General features: G+C 33.9%; 1 protein-coding gene across 1 annotated transcript in view; it reads right to left on the bottom strand.

The window, feature by feature from the left end:
* Positions 1–418: 418 nt before the first annotated feature.
* LOC126979552 (dopamine receptor 1-like) overlaps positions 419–16,392 on the bottom strand; it is a 98,814-nt gene continuing 82,840 nt past the window's right edge. Inside the window, exons 3-8 of the mRNA XM_050828914.1 lie at positions 15,519–15,603; positions 14,215–14,395; positions 12,495–12,623; positions 9,298–9,543; positions 3,069–3,316; positions 419–1,953 (exon numbers count right to left, since the gene is read on the bottom strand). Coding sequence (XP_050684871.1) covers positions 1,646–1,953; positions 3,069–3,316; positions 9,298–9,543; positions 12,495–12,623; positions 14,215–14,395; positions 15,519–15,603 — 1,197 coding nt within the window. The 3' untranslated portion in view covers positions 419–1,645. The remainder of the gene's footprint in view (positions 1,954–3,068; positions 3,317–9,297; positions 9,544–12,494; positions 12,624–14,214; positions 14,396–15,518; positions 15,604–16,392) is intronic.

Below are 16,392 nucleotides of genomic sequence, written 5' to 3' on the forward strand. Positions count from 1 at the left end.
TTTAACAATCAATAAAAAAAAAATTAACACCTTTAGTCACATTGGTTTATATAAATATTACTTAAATGGTCATATACTATAGGTATATATACAATTCAAAGAAACTCCTATATTTAAATATAAACTAACATATACTATTCGTAGGAATTTAAGCACGAAATGAAATACTATTTAAATTTAAAAATGTACTTACAAAGCTCGACAAAGATTTATTTACAAAAGTATCACAGGAAAGATATATTTAATTCAGGATTTGTAATCTTAAATTATTATTATAATACTCTTTGGTAAGACTTAATAAATATGACTCTTATCCTATTATAGCGTAAATATAATTTCAAATATTGCTTCTTTTTTATAAATTATTATTTATCTAAAATTTACAATTAATATTTGTTTATTTAATAGTTTAATAATGTAAATAATTTAGTAACCAACAAAAGAATTGAGCATAAAATTGTTTAAATTCAATTTTTGAAAACAAATATATTACGGCGCTTGCTTACAACTGCATGATAAAAGTAAAAACGACATTAAGGCGAGGTTAACAACCACTATTCCTCTGGCGATCGAGTCGACATTACGCAAACACAAAGTACTCAGAGAGAAGAAGATTTCATAGCAAATCTTAGATCATTTAGATATAATTATTTTTTAGATACAGTGACTGTGTGAACCTCTATTTTGAGCAATGTACACATACATAAGTGATCGGAGAGCCTGGGACTAGATTATGATTATTTTATAGCAATACCAATGACATTAGAATACTGTAATTTTATTGAAAAGAGCGCAAAAAAAAGAATGCTGGGACAGTTTCTTGCGCCACTTCTTCCCTCTCAGAGATCATATCTAGTATATTTGAAATGACATCAAAAATAATTCTAAAGGAATCAATTTTGAGAAAAATATAAATGCCTTTTTAGTAACACAAAGTTACTGTAGCATGTCACGCACACTAAAGTAATAAACTTGGCCTGTTTTCATCGGTTGTCTAACAGCAAGATGCTCTACCTAGACGTATAAATTATCTAAACAGAAAATATGTATAACTATCGCACTGAGTATTCTGTTCTTTCGAAACAACAAAAACAAAGAATAAATTATACAGGGTAAATGAAATAAACACTTATGATAATATTAAATGAAATTCATATTGATTCCCCTGAGAAGAACGGGTGACTGAGGGACAAACAGATTGGCAAGACAGAGATCCTTTAATCTCAAAATGGCGCCAGCCCTAAACATTAAATACGTGTGAGTCATGCGTATTAAATTTAATTCAAGTCAGGTTTTTTTCATCTGTTTACACACGTAGTTAAGTTTAGGCTTTTGTTCGAGATTGAGAGTGGTGTTGCACCAACCTGTACAGTTTATCTATTAGCTTGCTAGACGACACTAATTATATTGAGTTCAAAGAGCATTTATTCGAGTCTGTCTATAAAACCAATCTTTGGTTTTCTAAACTTAAAATTAATGACTATTCGTTAAGGTCTTTGAAATTATTTCTAACCTTGGTAACTGTGATAGAATTTCAAATTTTAAGAATCAGGCCATATCATTACAATTCCTTATCAACTAAAACGTCTCAAGTTCACACATCACTTTTATTGAGTAGCCCATTATTGCTACCCCCATCCTCTTGTCAAATATGGTAGTCTCGTAAAGGTCTCACCGATTCTGCTGATGACCTTGGCGTCGGGTCTACGCCAGATAGCCCTAAAGACCCACTTCTTCGTACTACCAACGTTTTAGTGCCATAGTCTGTGACGAAGTTGTCATTTCTCGTAGGGGTATGCGCTCGAACACTCTTGTATCCGCAGCAGAGCGGGTACTTTGATGTGAGAATCTTTTTGAATGCTTCTCGAAACTCTGTATTGAATATTGAATAGATGATTGGGTTGAATGCTGAGTTTGAATAGCCGAGCCATGTAAGGATTTTGAAGGCGAGATCTGAAAGGAAAGTAATTTGTGAATGTTTGAATTTAAAATAGGCTCACGGTATTGCTATCAAAACGGGTGATTTAGAAATAATTACAATATATTCCTTTATAAACAAAAATTTATGATTAGGTATATAGAATGATTTGTATGTTTGAGGCCCCGTTAAGTATTTTTGAAAATATTAAAATTTAAAGGAATCAAAATGAGTTTGAGAAAGACGATAATAATGTTATTTTAAAAGATGATTAAATTTCAGAATTAAATGTTATTATAGACGGTGGAACAGTGGAAAGAGTTGTTAGAGTTGGAAAATTTGTTCAAGAGAAGGAAAGTGTGAAGCATGCATTAAATGAAAAGAGAGAATCCATAATGTCTCCACTAAATCACGGAGACTTACATATGTTGGTAAAATGAAAGTTAATGCTGCATTTGAGAGAAAATAAGTAACGCCATTTAAAAGAGGGCTTTAAAAGGAGGTGTATGAGCCGTCAAATACAGTTCAATGCTATAGATGTATTGCTAGCCTTTTAGTAGTAATTTCATACAAGAAAAGAAGCTGAATTGGATAAATTCGCAGGAAATTTACAATTGCAAAACTCGTTTTAATTTAGGAATGAAGACAATAAAATTAAGGAAATTTCAACAATAAAATAGGAGTTTCTTGCAACTTCTCCATTAAAGATCAATGGTAAATGATAAAATGTATAACTAATGTAAAGTTGAAATTTATAAGTGTTATTTCATGACCTTTATAAATAAATGTTTGAGTTTAGTCCAGCTTCTTCATTTTTTATAGTCTACAAAGACTTCTAATACTCTGTGGCCATTAATAATTGCTCACTGAGTTTCGGTTCCGACGCTGCAACGACGCAGTCCACTGCGAGCAAGTGAGAAGACCAGTGCACTATTGTGTAAGCCGTGAACGCTGTTTTTAACAAACTAACGCCGTTTTTGTTTAAAGTGACCATTAAAACATTGTCATTATTTTTAGAACTGCGTTCGCAAGGCATATTCACCATGCCTGCTCCCCTCTCTGCCCGCCTGCGCGATCCTAAATTACGGCACAATTGTTATTCCAAGTCTTTGATAGTCTAAAATTAAAATAAATTCAAGATATTAATTACCTGGTATACACGTCTTACAGAACGCTGCGACTATGTTCACACAGAAGAATGGAACCCAACAGAGCAGAAAAACCCCCATTATGATCCCCACTGTGATGGCTGCCTTATGGTCAGATACGTGGTATGGTGACGAATGAACATGAGTATGTACTCTGGTCCGGACAGACTTGGTTCTGTTGTCTGGTAACTGAACGGTTCGTGTTACTGCTCTGATTGATTTAACATGCTTCTGGGCGTAGCAATATAGTCTGAAACAATCAATTGATTAAATGCTGCTGAAAATCAGCGCTGTGTTGGTATTATACCAACGTAGCATGACGCTGAGTCAGCTCCTTTTAATAACAATAACTGCTACACAGTACTTTTAAATTAAGATAATTCCTATAATATTATACATATACTTGTTTTTTTGTCATTTGTATTATTTTTATGTTATTAGTTCTTACCTTTTTTTTACCTCTGTAATTTCTTTTTTAATTTTATTATTCTGTGTGGTTTGGGTTTGTTATTAATAAAGTTTTCATTCATTCATTCAAATGATGTTCAGGTATTTTTTTATTAAATGATCTTTCTTTTTCCTGGAGTTAAATATACTGTCTAATGAAATTTGAAAACAAAATTTTATGAATAATGCGGGACTCGAACCCGCCACGTCTCGCGTTCCGTGCGAGTGCTCTCCCAACTGAGCCAACCATTCGAGTGACCTATCGTCATAAAATGCTTTGTTCAACTCTCAGGTTGTGACTCAATGACCAAGCCACAACCTTCCAAATTTAATTTGTGTAATTAATCCCAGATGTGGGGGCTATCACTTTAAAACATAAAAAATTTATACTTTCTAACCCACGCCACCAAGATTTATGAATCATGCGTCACGCGGACCTTTGGCTTAATTGCTAAGAGCGCTGGGACGTATCCTGAAAGGTGCGAACTCAAACCCCTCATCGATGATAAATTTTCGTCCAAATTAAATTTGGAACATCGGCAAAATTGATGCATCACCCACTTTGCTGATAATTTTTGAAAATTATAAAATAGGTTTATATTTACACGAAAAAGATTCTATGACTATTAGTGGACTGTCAGTGACTAATAATATGATAATAGTTAGTTAGGAAATATATGTTAAAGCGTATTTCAACTTACTTGTTTATTATAATTGAAGTTAACATGAAGGTGGGTGGGTCATGATTTAATTTTGGCGATAGTACTTATTAGTAAAATATAGTAAAAGTAAAGACCATTGGGAGGTTCCTTTGCACAGGCACCACAACGGCGCCTATTTCTGCCCTGAAACAGTAATGTGTAAGCATTACTGTGTTTCGGTCTGAAGGGCGCCGTAGCTAGTAAAATTACTGGGCAATTGATATTTAACATCTTATGTCTTTAGGTGATGCGCACAGTTGTAGTGCCGCCGGGCGTATCATCTGACCGTCCTAGTCGTTTCATCCCTTATTGTCGTAAAAAAAAGATCTTGGACTAAGCTTTTAGTATATAGAAATAAATAAATTATTTAGGTTCACATTATGTGCTGTCCATTTAATTATTGGCTCCGCAACAGATAGCCAATTACATGCAATATGCAAATGTTGAACCACACTGGCTCATGCTGACGTGCCTGCCCCAAGTTTACCTAAAAATTAACGATATATGTTTCTTGTATCATATTACAATCCATGACGTAAGATGAAAAGAGAGAGAATAATTTATGTTCCATAACTCAAAAATTTAAGGCAGCCACAATAAAAAAAAGAAAGAAACATTCAATCAGAGGAAGGATTACGTTTGCTACCCTACTTTTTAAACTAAAATTCATCTTATAACGTCTACCTTAAATTTTTTTTATTCAAATTTGGAACGCGTTAGTATTGTAGAAACTTAATTTACCGTCATTTCACATATTATATATGTCGTGGCAGGAGAACTAAATTTACCAACAAGCTCAAATGAAGCGAAACTGAAGTGGTAGTAGGCAGAGCACATAGCTCAACGGACAGATGGCCGTTGGGTCAGCAAAGTCCTTGAATGGCGACCGTGTGTCGGAAGAAGCAGTGTTGGTAGGCCCTCCACAAGATGGGACCGATGCTCTGGTCAAGATCGCCAGAATGCGTTTATATGAGGGCAGTGCAGGACCGATCGTCATTGAGATCTTTGGGGGAGGCCTTTGTCCAGGAGTCTTCCGGCTGATGTGATGCTGATGTCGAGGTTAATAGTCAATCCTACAGAAATCGGTATGGCGCCGTCAGTGCTTTTTAAGATACAAAAAAGCTAAGTTTTAATCATATTATCATCGTATACCGTACTGTGGATAGATATACCAACACATCCACTGTCGAAGACCATAAAAGATCAAGGCATCCGCGTGCTGTCAGAACTAAACGCTTTCATAATGCTGTTTAAGTCAGAATTCGCCAAAATCTATTTTAAATTACTTATTGAACGCCACAAACTACCTCCTATCCGACAATATGCCCCAGACCGGACAAGAATGTGCATAATATTATAAAATTTTGTTGTAACCGACAGCTCATATACGATTATTAACAAGGATTTTGGATTTTGTAATACATATTTTTTGTAACTCATGTTTTGCAAACTTTCTGGGATCAAGTTTTAAAGTATAAATCAAATTTAATTTAGTATTCACTTAGAGTGATTGTATAATTCTTAGTTTCGTATTCCTAAATATTTACTGCAATTTATTTTCGTAGAAACAAACAAAGTGGAACGTGTTCTGCTTTTGGACAAGAATTTATGAGCCACATATTTCTTAAAGGTGTTTCATCAACTAGGGCACTCATACATATTAATATGTAGCTATTCAAGTAATTAGAAAGTAATTTATATGCTCGAATAAGAAATTTAACGTCAAAAGTAAATAGTACTTCCTTGAAATAATTGAAGAAATTATTGTATTATGTATATGTGACCTCATAAATCATAATAAATACTCTTTTGTAATTGTGTTGAATATAATAGATTAACTGGTAATTTTTAACTTTTAGTTTTATTAACAGACATCTGCATTTGTAGAAGTCAGACATATGTTATGTGTTTAACTAGCACAGTAGGCCTACGATAAAGAAACACACTCACTTTAATTTGACACTATTCAATCAATCTGTACCATACATACTCAGATATAATGCTTTGACAAATGTTTGCGTGTTTTAATGTTACAATGTATATGGACAACGCTATCTGTTGGATGTTAAGCGAAAGAACGTAAAATGATTCTAATATTATGTTTAAATAAAACACTTTTAAAGGATTATAACGCGTGTAATTGTAACGGTTTTACATTAGATGTTTGAGTTAAAGTTACATTTATATTTTTTAATTTAATAGTTATTAGTAAAACATAGGGTATTAAATATTATCTATGTTTGCTACTAGTCAAACCTAGAACTGACTGAGCTTCGAAGTTTGACTATAACATAATTGAGTTCTCAGTTCGGTGTTTGACTGTGCAAGTCGGTCTCCCCATTAGACATAAATTCGTTAGTCTAAGACAGAAACGCTATTGGCTTGGATTTCAACTAAGTTTTCTTCTCAAACCAGGTTTGATTTGCTAAATCTAGAAGTGATGGAGCTTCGAATTTTAACGTAAACATACATATTGAAAATGTAATTATTTCACGTTTAAAGTATTTTAATGAACATAAATGTAAGTTTATGCGATCGACACTAAAAAAAGTGTGTGTACTTATGTATGTTCGCAAGAAGTTATACCTACTTCTTTGGCGTAACAAAGCAAAAATCCTTAAAATTATTTATTCATCCTGCTGCTATTCTATGTTTGTAGAAAGAACAATATTGTAAAAATCTTGCAAAGATGGCTTTGACAATTAATTATTAAATAACGAATACGTCTGTATGTATGGGCTTGAACCCTTTGCATGTCCTTATAATGGACGAAGAAGCCAAAAAAAAATAATGAATGTCGCAAACGTCAGAAAATTTTAGTAACCAATTTTACCCTGTTTCTTTTGTATTACAGTGATACGTGCGCATTTAAAAATTCCACTCTTATATTTTTTTTAAAACGCGCCTATAGAAGTATAACTTCAATAATATGTTACTTAAACTGTCATTGTTGTCTTCTTCCGAACACAACCAGTGGGAGGCTCCTTTGCACAGGATGCCGGCTTGATTATGGGTACCATAACGGCACCTATTTCTGCCGTGAAGCAGTAATATGTTAGCATTACTGTGTTTCGGTCTGAAGGGCGCCGTAGGTAGTGAAATTACTGGGCAAATGAGACCTAATATCCTGTCTCAAGCTGACGAGCGCAGTTGTAGTGCCACTCAGAATTTTTGGGGTTTTTCAAGAATCCTGAGCACTACATTGTAATGGGCAGGGCGTATCCATTACCATCAGCTGTACGTCCTGCTCGTCTCGTCCCTTATTTATACAAAAAAAAGATGTAACTAACAAAAAATTATTAAATAAAGAGTAAACAAGCTCTCCCTAACTCCTCTCCTCTTCCTCCCCTCTGGTTCTCATACCAGAATCTCATGAACATTGTCTGCCTTTGAACTACCCTTCGGTCTGGAGAACCTGATTATCGATTCAAGTATTGCTCGAAGAATGTGAAATAATATTTGAAAACAATTTCATTTTTTTAGCTTTCCTGTGTGTTCATTGCTAAGGTTACAATAACAAGAGCCTTATAATATAATAATAGAGTTCATAAATTATTCGTGTAATTTTTAGGATATAACGTTGATATTTTTATTTATTCATCAACAGCAAAGACTTCAATATCATCATCAGGGAGCGTACATGTCATGCCGATGACAGACGTATGACGCCAAGCTACATACAGGATGGAAAAAAACGAATTGTTAGTTTTCATGACTACCTCTTCATTTAATTATGCGTGTTATTTAGAGATAAATTAATTAACTAACGCATTTTGTTTCCAACCCATTAAATACTTATTTTTTATATATCAGAAACTATTATGTGAGAATCAAACGTTGATAGACTATCTGTCACTACGTTTTTTGAAACATCCTGTGTCTTACAATGATTTAGTTTTATGTAAATATTCCCTGTGATAAATCGATCACTCCCCTCTTTGCTTTATTATCTCCAAACCTCGCTCGAACGTGAAGCGCCATCCCGTTGCCCTTTCACCCCCTCGCGCTCGTCCTGTTGCGTCAGTACGGTTTGCAGTTTCATTACCATTAGGTACATGTTGGGATATTTTTTGGTGCTATCTGCTTTGTTTATGAAGTTTTCATTGTTACGTTTTGACTTCTATTGTTAATAGTTCTGTACTGTACTGTACTGTACTGTACTGCCAGAAATACAAATAACTTTTTTTAACTTGACCCAGATTATTATAATTATAATAATAATACTCAGCATCACAATACAACACCTTTACATCAATCTATAATACTGAATAGTAAATCATTGTTTATTTATTAATAATAATATCCTAGTGATGCTTGATTTGCACACCGTAACAAAGTGACGATTTGACGTCATTGACGTCAGGTAAGAGAAAATGTATCCGGGTAGTATATTAATTACCTTAAATCTACAATATCATTTTGACGACCTTAGTGACCCTGACTAATAAGCTAGAGGTCCCGGGTTCGAATCCTGGTAGGTGCAATCATTTATATGATGAATATTGATGTTTTTTTCCGAGTCATGGACGTTTATATGTATTTACATATGTTTATTTAAGTAAGTATATTTTATTAAATATATATACTGACCTCTACTGTATACCTCTGCCATAGTGCTTTTGTGCCTGTTTGATATTCGCCATTTTGGCGCTGTTGGCCATGTAACGAGAGTCTGCGGTACTAAAACTAATGATGACAACCTCAGCGAACATCAATAGATGGTGGGAAAATATTTGCAAAAAAAAGGGCTACTTTATTACGTTGATTCTTGAAGTATTATTGAAATTAATTCTAAATGCAAAAACACTTCAGAGTATTGTACGTTCCTTCGCAGCCATTTGTATCATACGTCAAAATTAGTTCTCTGGATGCTCGCGAGTGGCGCTTCAAATAGACACAAAAAAAAATCTGTCAAACATACTATGGAACAGCCTGTCCAGTGGTATTTATACAGGTCAGTGATTAAATATATCGTTGTCTTGTACCCGTACCTGTACTATACAGGCTGTGCCTAGTTTGGGGAAAGATAATTCGTGTAAAAGTGTGTCAATATTATTATATTATATTATTTATAACAACTTACCTACAATAAATGCTTATCATAACAATACACGGAAGAATGAAGGATATACAGCTTGACACGACGGCATACGTCGGTGTCAGAACTAGAGCGCACGTGGGGTATCTGGGCTTGTCCGTCGTGTTGAGCACTTCATCAGGCGGTCGGTGAAGCCCCAGTGATATTGGCAGGAAGCTGACCATGACTGCTAGCAGCCAGATAAGCGCTATTGTAACGATGGCCACTTTTCGAGTCACCCATCGGCCGTACCTGGTAATAAAGATATAATATAACTAGCTGACCCAGCAAACGTTGTATTGTTATTTAAAGTAATTTAAAAAAACTTGGGGTATAAAAATAGATGACGACCGATTCTCAAACCTACCAAATACATCATTTTTTTATGGAATAGGAGAACAAACGAGCGTTGCCGGCCTTTAAGGAAGGTGTACGCGTTTTTTTTGAAGGTACCCATGTCGTATCGTCCCGGAAACACCGCACAAGGAAGCTCATTCTACAGCTTTGTAGTACGCGGAAGAAAGCTCCTTGAACACCGCACTGTGGAGGACCGCCACACATCCAGATGGTGAGGATGATATCCTAACTTGTGGCGTATCGTGCGAAGGTGGAGCATCGTAGATACATAAAATTTATTGTAATACATTAATCATTATATTCGATTCCCATCTTGCAACTCTATTGCGTAACTGTGGATGAAATAGAAAAATAAGAAAATAGCGATATAAAAATAGGCGTTGACCGTAGACGGAAGAGAATTTGAAGTTGTATTTTTAGTGCTGAATTATAATAAAATAAAATAAAAAATTGAAAAAACTGTTAAGTAATTAAAATAAGATTATTAAAAATTAAAACTTAGAATTAAAACCCTTATCATTTAGGGGTATGAAAAATAGATGTTTGGAAAAATTTAAATTTTAAAACAAACTGGCTTAGCTGTTTTGGAGGAATTTTATATAGAAGATATTAATCATTATTATATTTTTTACTTCTAGATAGAGCATCTTGCTGCTAGAGAACCGATGAAAACAGGTCAGGTTTATTACTATATCGTGCGTGACAAGCTACGACTTACACTCGCGATTTGTATGTCACTTTGTGTTAGGTGTGTACATTATTCAAAATCTAAGTTTACTGACAACATAAATGTAAAAAATTCATTCTTAAATGCGTTTTTGTTTGGATATAAAATTTTCCGACCATAATTGACACTGGCTAGTTAAAAATTATAAACATTCATAACGTATTGTGGCAGTTAAATTTTTTTTTGAGATAAATCTTAAGAAAGTATTAGTCTTTTCAGTAAACTGAAAAGACTAAAATTTCACTCTGCGTTAGACAAAGGATTGGTCTTCGCTGCGCTCCAACTAGATATCGCAGGCGTTGTCGCAAAGTGCGGCAACTAATACTACGCCCAAGTGGGCGTCCTCTAGCCAATCTGTAACATGTTCTGTTAAACTTTATGAAACGAAAATGCCGGGTTGCGTAGTAAAACTTTGTAAAAATAATACTACAAGAAATAAGAAAGACACTGGATCACATATCATCAGTAATTTGTATTTTATTAATTTCAATGTAAAATAACACGAAGCGTATGTTACAAAATTTGAAAGATGCCATGTAGTGTCAAGATGCCACGCACACATGTAATAGTTGCCCTAATAAAAGGCTATTGTTATATTGTTAAGGCTTAAGTAGTGCGGTATTTAGTTCTAGCACAGCGGAGACCAATCCTAAATATAAGCTCTCTTCATTTAACTTTTAACACGAATATTTACAATTGTTATGATAACATTAGAATCATTTATCTTATTTTCGTTCTGAGGCATAAAGCACAATTTATCACTCCAAGGAAAGTGCGATTTCTCTTTACTAGTAATGAGTCCCTCAACTTCGTGTTGTACCTAAAAGTCACGCCCTCGTTAAAAGTCACAAATTTTTTCCCCTTCTTGAACAATGTAGGTTCTTCAGATTTGATAGTAAACGGTAAAACAAACATAACGTTTCTGAGGTTGATTCAGGGATGCGTTAAAAACTTTTAAGATAAAGATAATTACAGAAGTTAAATTTGAAAATTAAATTTATGAACGATGCGGTACTCGAACCCGCGATCTCCCGCGTTACGTGCGAGCGCTCTTCCAATGAGCCAACCGTTCGAGTGACGTATCGTTGATAAATCTTGTATGTCTTGTTCAACTCTTAGGTCAATAAATTTTGTGTTCAAATTTAATTTGTAACTTATACCCAGAAGTGAGAGTTATCACTTTAAAAAACATAATTTCTAAAATTCATTTATTTCTTGAGGGCAAAACATGTCACTATTTAATGCCAATCTTACAAATTTTACTATTAACCACCTTGAAATAGTTGAGCTTCATTGAGAAGAAGTGGGACAAAATTCGTTGCCACTCGTTCTAGTAAACATTTACAGCTTTATTCTTCTTAAAAAATATTATAAAGACAATTTGAAAACTGATGCGGCAGAAGTACGGCCTTTCTAGTTGTACTTTAAACTTTATGTATAAAAAAAAGTAATAAAAATCTTACAAAAAACCTCAAAATAGTTCGTTGTGCAAAAGATGCATCAATCTACACACACTGCAATAGTATATTGTGCAACTCGTGCGACAAGTTGTCAATTACCCACGAAAGCGAACTTGAGCATGGTTGAATTAAAGGTCATTCGCTTGAGTGGGTAATCGACAACGTCGCACGAGTTGCACAAACTATTTTGAATTACGAATACGACGTTATATGTACTATTTCCGACTCCATATTAATTTTTAAACATTTGTAACTTAAATTACTTGTAATTGTATTATTATTTTAGCAATTTTATCTAAATTTGCGTGTGCCAAGCATAATTTGCGTGTTCCAAGCACAATTTGCGTGGGACAAGTAAACTTTTCGCACTCAAACAACACTTTCATTTACGAAAAAACTCACACGTAATTTTAAAATAGGCAAACGGCTCTTTTTCAACCGCAACAGCGAGCGCCAAGATATTGCTTTTCCCGCATGAGTAATAACAAAAGAAAAAGACATTATTATTAATTATGCTAATATTATAATATAATATTAATATCATATAAACTTATATAACATTAAATTGAACAATAAATAATTCTTATTACTTAGCATATTGTTTCCTTTAAGTTAATATTTTTATAAAAGCATTTACTTTCCTGAAACATATAACATACCTTAGTGGGTCTTTAATGTGAATATATCGGTCTAGAGATATAGCACAGAGATTCAGTATCGATGCAGTAGAACACATGACGTCACAAGCCACCCAAGTGTCACAGAACTGCTCGCCAAATACCCAATACCTGGAATGAAACATTTATTACTACACGAAATACTTGGAAAGTTTTTATGAATCAAATGCCAATAATTCCCACCACACACTTTCTAGAAATGCACAAGATGTTTCTAGAAATGCACAATTAAGTTTAATTTAAAGAACCAAGAATAGTCACAACTTTTTTTAGTAGTAGTTAGTTGCTCGTTAAATTTACCTTTTTATAATCGTATTATAGAAAGCTGACGTCAAAGATATGAACATTATATGTGTATTGCAATGACGTTCGATATGTTTTTTTATGACAGTAAGGGACGAGACGAGCAGGACGTTCAGCTGATGGTGATTGATACTGCCCTGCCCATTACAATGCAATGCCGCTCAGGAATCTTGAAAACCGCAAAAACTCTGAGCGGCGCTACAACTGCGCTCGTCACCTTGAGACATAAGATGATTAGTCTCGCCCAGTAATTTCACTAGATTCCTTCAGACCAAAACATAGCAATGCTTATACATTACTGCTTCAAGGCAGAAATAGGCGCCGTTTTGGTACCCGTATGGGTACCAAATATAGCAGCAGGTAGCATTTTTATGATGAATATGGATGTTTGTTTCCGAGTCATGGATGTTTATATATATTTATGTATGTTTAAGTAAGTATATTGTATTAAATATATCGTTGTCCTGCAACCCATAACACAGGCTATATTATATACCTAATTTGGGCCAAGATAATTTGTGTAAAAAGTGTGTCAATATATCAATATATCAATCATCTAGCCGGCATCCTGTGCAAAGGTACCCCCCACTGGTATGTATAGAATGTCATTGGTGTTTTGCCAAACAATTAGATGGACTTATCATATATCATACTCAGATGTTATCGGGTAGCGGGTTACGGCAGTCTCACACGTTGCCCTTCCCCGCAACACCACCCGCTACCCGCTGACATCTTTATACCCCGTCCCCGCAACCGCCTGTCACCCCATGGGACGGTCGCGCACGAAGTTGTCGGACTATAGCTACGGTGCCTTTCAAACCGAAACATGTATCCTTGCACATTTTATTTATTTTTAAATGCATTTTATTATATTTATCAATTGAATCATTTGTTTTGTTTTTATTTGTGGTACTTTCAGTATTATGAATACAATCACTCAAGGTATCAAAATATAGGTACCAGTTCACAAATAAAACTGAAAACAAAATTTTATGAACGATGCGGGACTTGAACCCGCGACCTCTCGCGTTCCATGTGAGAGCTCTTTACAACTGAGCCAACCGTTCGAGTGACGTAACGCTTATAAAATCTTGTATGCTTTGTTCAACTCTCAGGCTGTGGCTTCATCTGCAGGATTTACTTTACAGTTAATAACCTGCTCAACCCCAATATTTGCATATTAGGAAATTGACTTGAGATGTCGCTCTTGCAAATCTAAACAATTTGTTCTGTTTTTAATGTGATACATTTTGGAATTAATTACACAAGTAAAACTGAAAACAAAATTTTATAAACGATGCGGATCTCAAAACCACGACCTCTCGCGTTCCGTTCGATACCAGTTAACTTATGAAAATCACATCTGACAGTATTAAAATACGAATTTGGAATACATTACCCAAGTAAGTCGTTAACTCCAGCAAATGTCATGACAGCGGCAGCAACGAGCATGTCAGCAATTGCCAACGATGCCAGAAATAGATTGCCGATCCTTCTCAAACCCCTGTCTGTATATATTGCTATGCAGACGAGGATGTTCCCTGCCGCACTCACAAATATCAGGAGGGAAAGAAATATACCTGAAAATAATACCGCTCCTGTTCGGTAAATACTATAAATTCGTTGCTATCGTAACCAATGATATTTAAAAGTATAGATAGGCTACCTAGACAACATTCGGTGTTTGTAAATGATACACAAACGCACACATGAATAATTTAACATTGCACACTACATTACGATTACACGTCAAAGAAGGATAGTTAATGCAATTATCGCAAGTGAAAAAGAGATAAGTCTAATTTGCTAATTGCTTCGTATTTGCATAGCAAAAACACAGAATCATTCAACAGATATGATTTTTTACTGTACACCATGATTTATGCCAAAAATACGATTCATTCATGAGTTCATGTAATAAAAGTTATAAAGTAGTAAAACTACATTTAAATTAGGTGATATTGATTTAAAAAAAAATGTAATGTTTTGTACTTATTTCTATTTATGTGCCCTGAATATAAAAGTAGGTTAGGTATTTTATTGTTATTATTGGTTTTAGGATAAGTTAAACATCATGCAAAATGGGAGGGCATTGACAGAGGCTCAAATTGTGTCATTATTACACACACACATACACATTAAGCTTCTTTTTTCTCTGCATTGTGTTTTCTTATCTATACTAATATTATAAAGCTGCAGTGTTTGTTTGTTTGAACGCGCTAATCTCTAGTACTACTGGTCCGATTTGAATGATTCTTTCAGTGTTGGGTAGTCCATTTATCGAGGAAGGCTATAGGCTAGGTTTTTTTTTCAAAATTAGGGATCCGTAATAAAATTGCTATTTTGTAACACAAGGTGTAAAATCGAAAATCTATTTTTGCGTGCGCTGCAAAAACTATTGACAATAGAACAAAATGATGTACAGGCTATAATATAGGCAATATTTTATTACTTATAAAACTATCGCGTGAATTATACTTTATATGGCAAAACAACGTTTGCCGGGTCAGCTAGTTCTTCATAATGTAGTATCCACAAAGTTATTAAAAAGTAAAATAATGTATGAAAAAATTTGTATCGAAAATTGAGCGCCTCTGAGGCTCATTATAATATTTTCGGTAACAGAAAATAACATTATCTTTCTAGGGTTAACATATATTATTATGTTTATAAGTTTTTAATATCTTCAGTGGCTATTCTTACCAACTATTAATATTGAAAGAAGGGTCACGGCATCTGGATCATCAGCGTCATCAAACTCAACCGTATCATTTGCTCCAATCACCGTCTGAAAAACAATCATAAATCAAACATCTTCGTAAAAAATACAATTTACAATAAAATGTTATTGTATCGCTTAATTGTATATTAAAATCGATACGATATAATAATTACCTATTAATAAGTTTATTGCTGTTATAATTAGTGTAAACATGATATTTGTTTTCTGTTATGTTATACTGAATTTAATTTAAATTACATCATATATTTTAATACAGTTTGATTAAATAATTAATTTATTATTTGTGATGAATGGGTTTTCCCGAAAATTGCTGTTTTCAAATTTACTGCTAGGAAATTTATACAATTATAATATGAATATTTTCATCACGTTACATCATTTTACATAATATTATATTGTAATTGAAATGATTTGTAAATCGATGGAAATGTAAATTATAAAAGAGTGGTTTCTTGCTACTTCTTCTCATTAGCTCAACCCTTTACGAAGTAGCGGTAGATTCAATAAGAAAAATATGTTTTTGACATTCATAAGTATGATTTCCGGGACCTACATGAATAAAATTATTTTGATTTGATTTGATTTGAATATCCATTGAATGGAATATTGGAGAGTGAATGAGTAGAGAAATATAAGGTTCAGTTATCATATATAATTTCACTCATAAAATTACAGAAGTAGGTAATTCCTTTTTAAATTATCATTGAGAAAGGTAAAATAAGACATGAGCTATACATTAACACAACTCTAAGATCTTAGATTAATACTGCTCTTAAAAATCAGTAATAGGACTAACGCAGGCATCTGTTTAACTCAGATTAAATAAAAGTGCTA

The sequence above is a fragment of the Leptidea sinapis genome, chromosome 3 (assembly GCF_905404315.1).
Source record: "Leptidea sinapis chromosome 3, ilLepSina1.1, whole genome shotgun sequence".
NCBI classification, from domain to species: Eukaryota; Metazoa; Arthropoda; class Insecta; order Lepidoptera; family Pieridae; genus Leptidea; species Leptidea sinapis.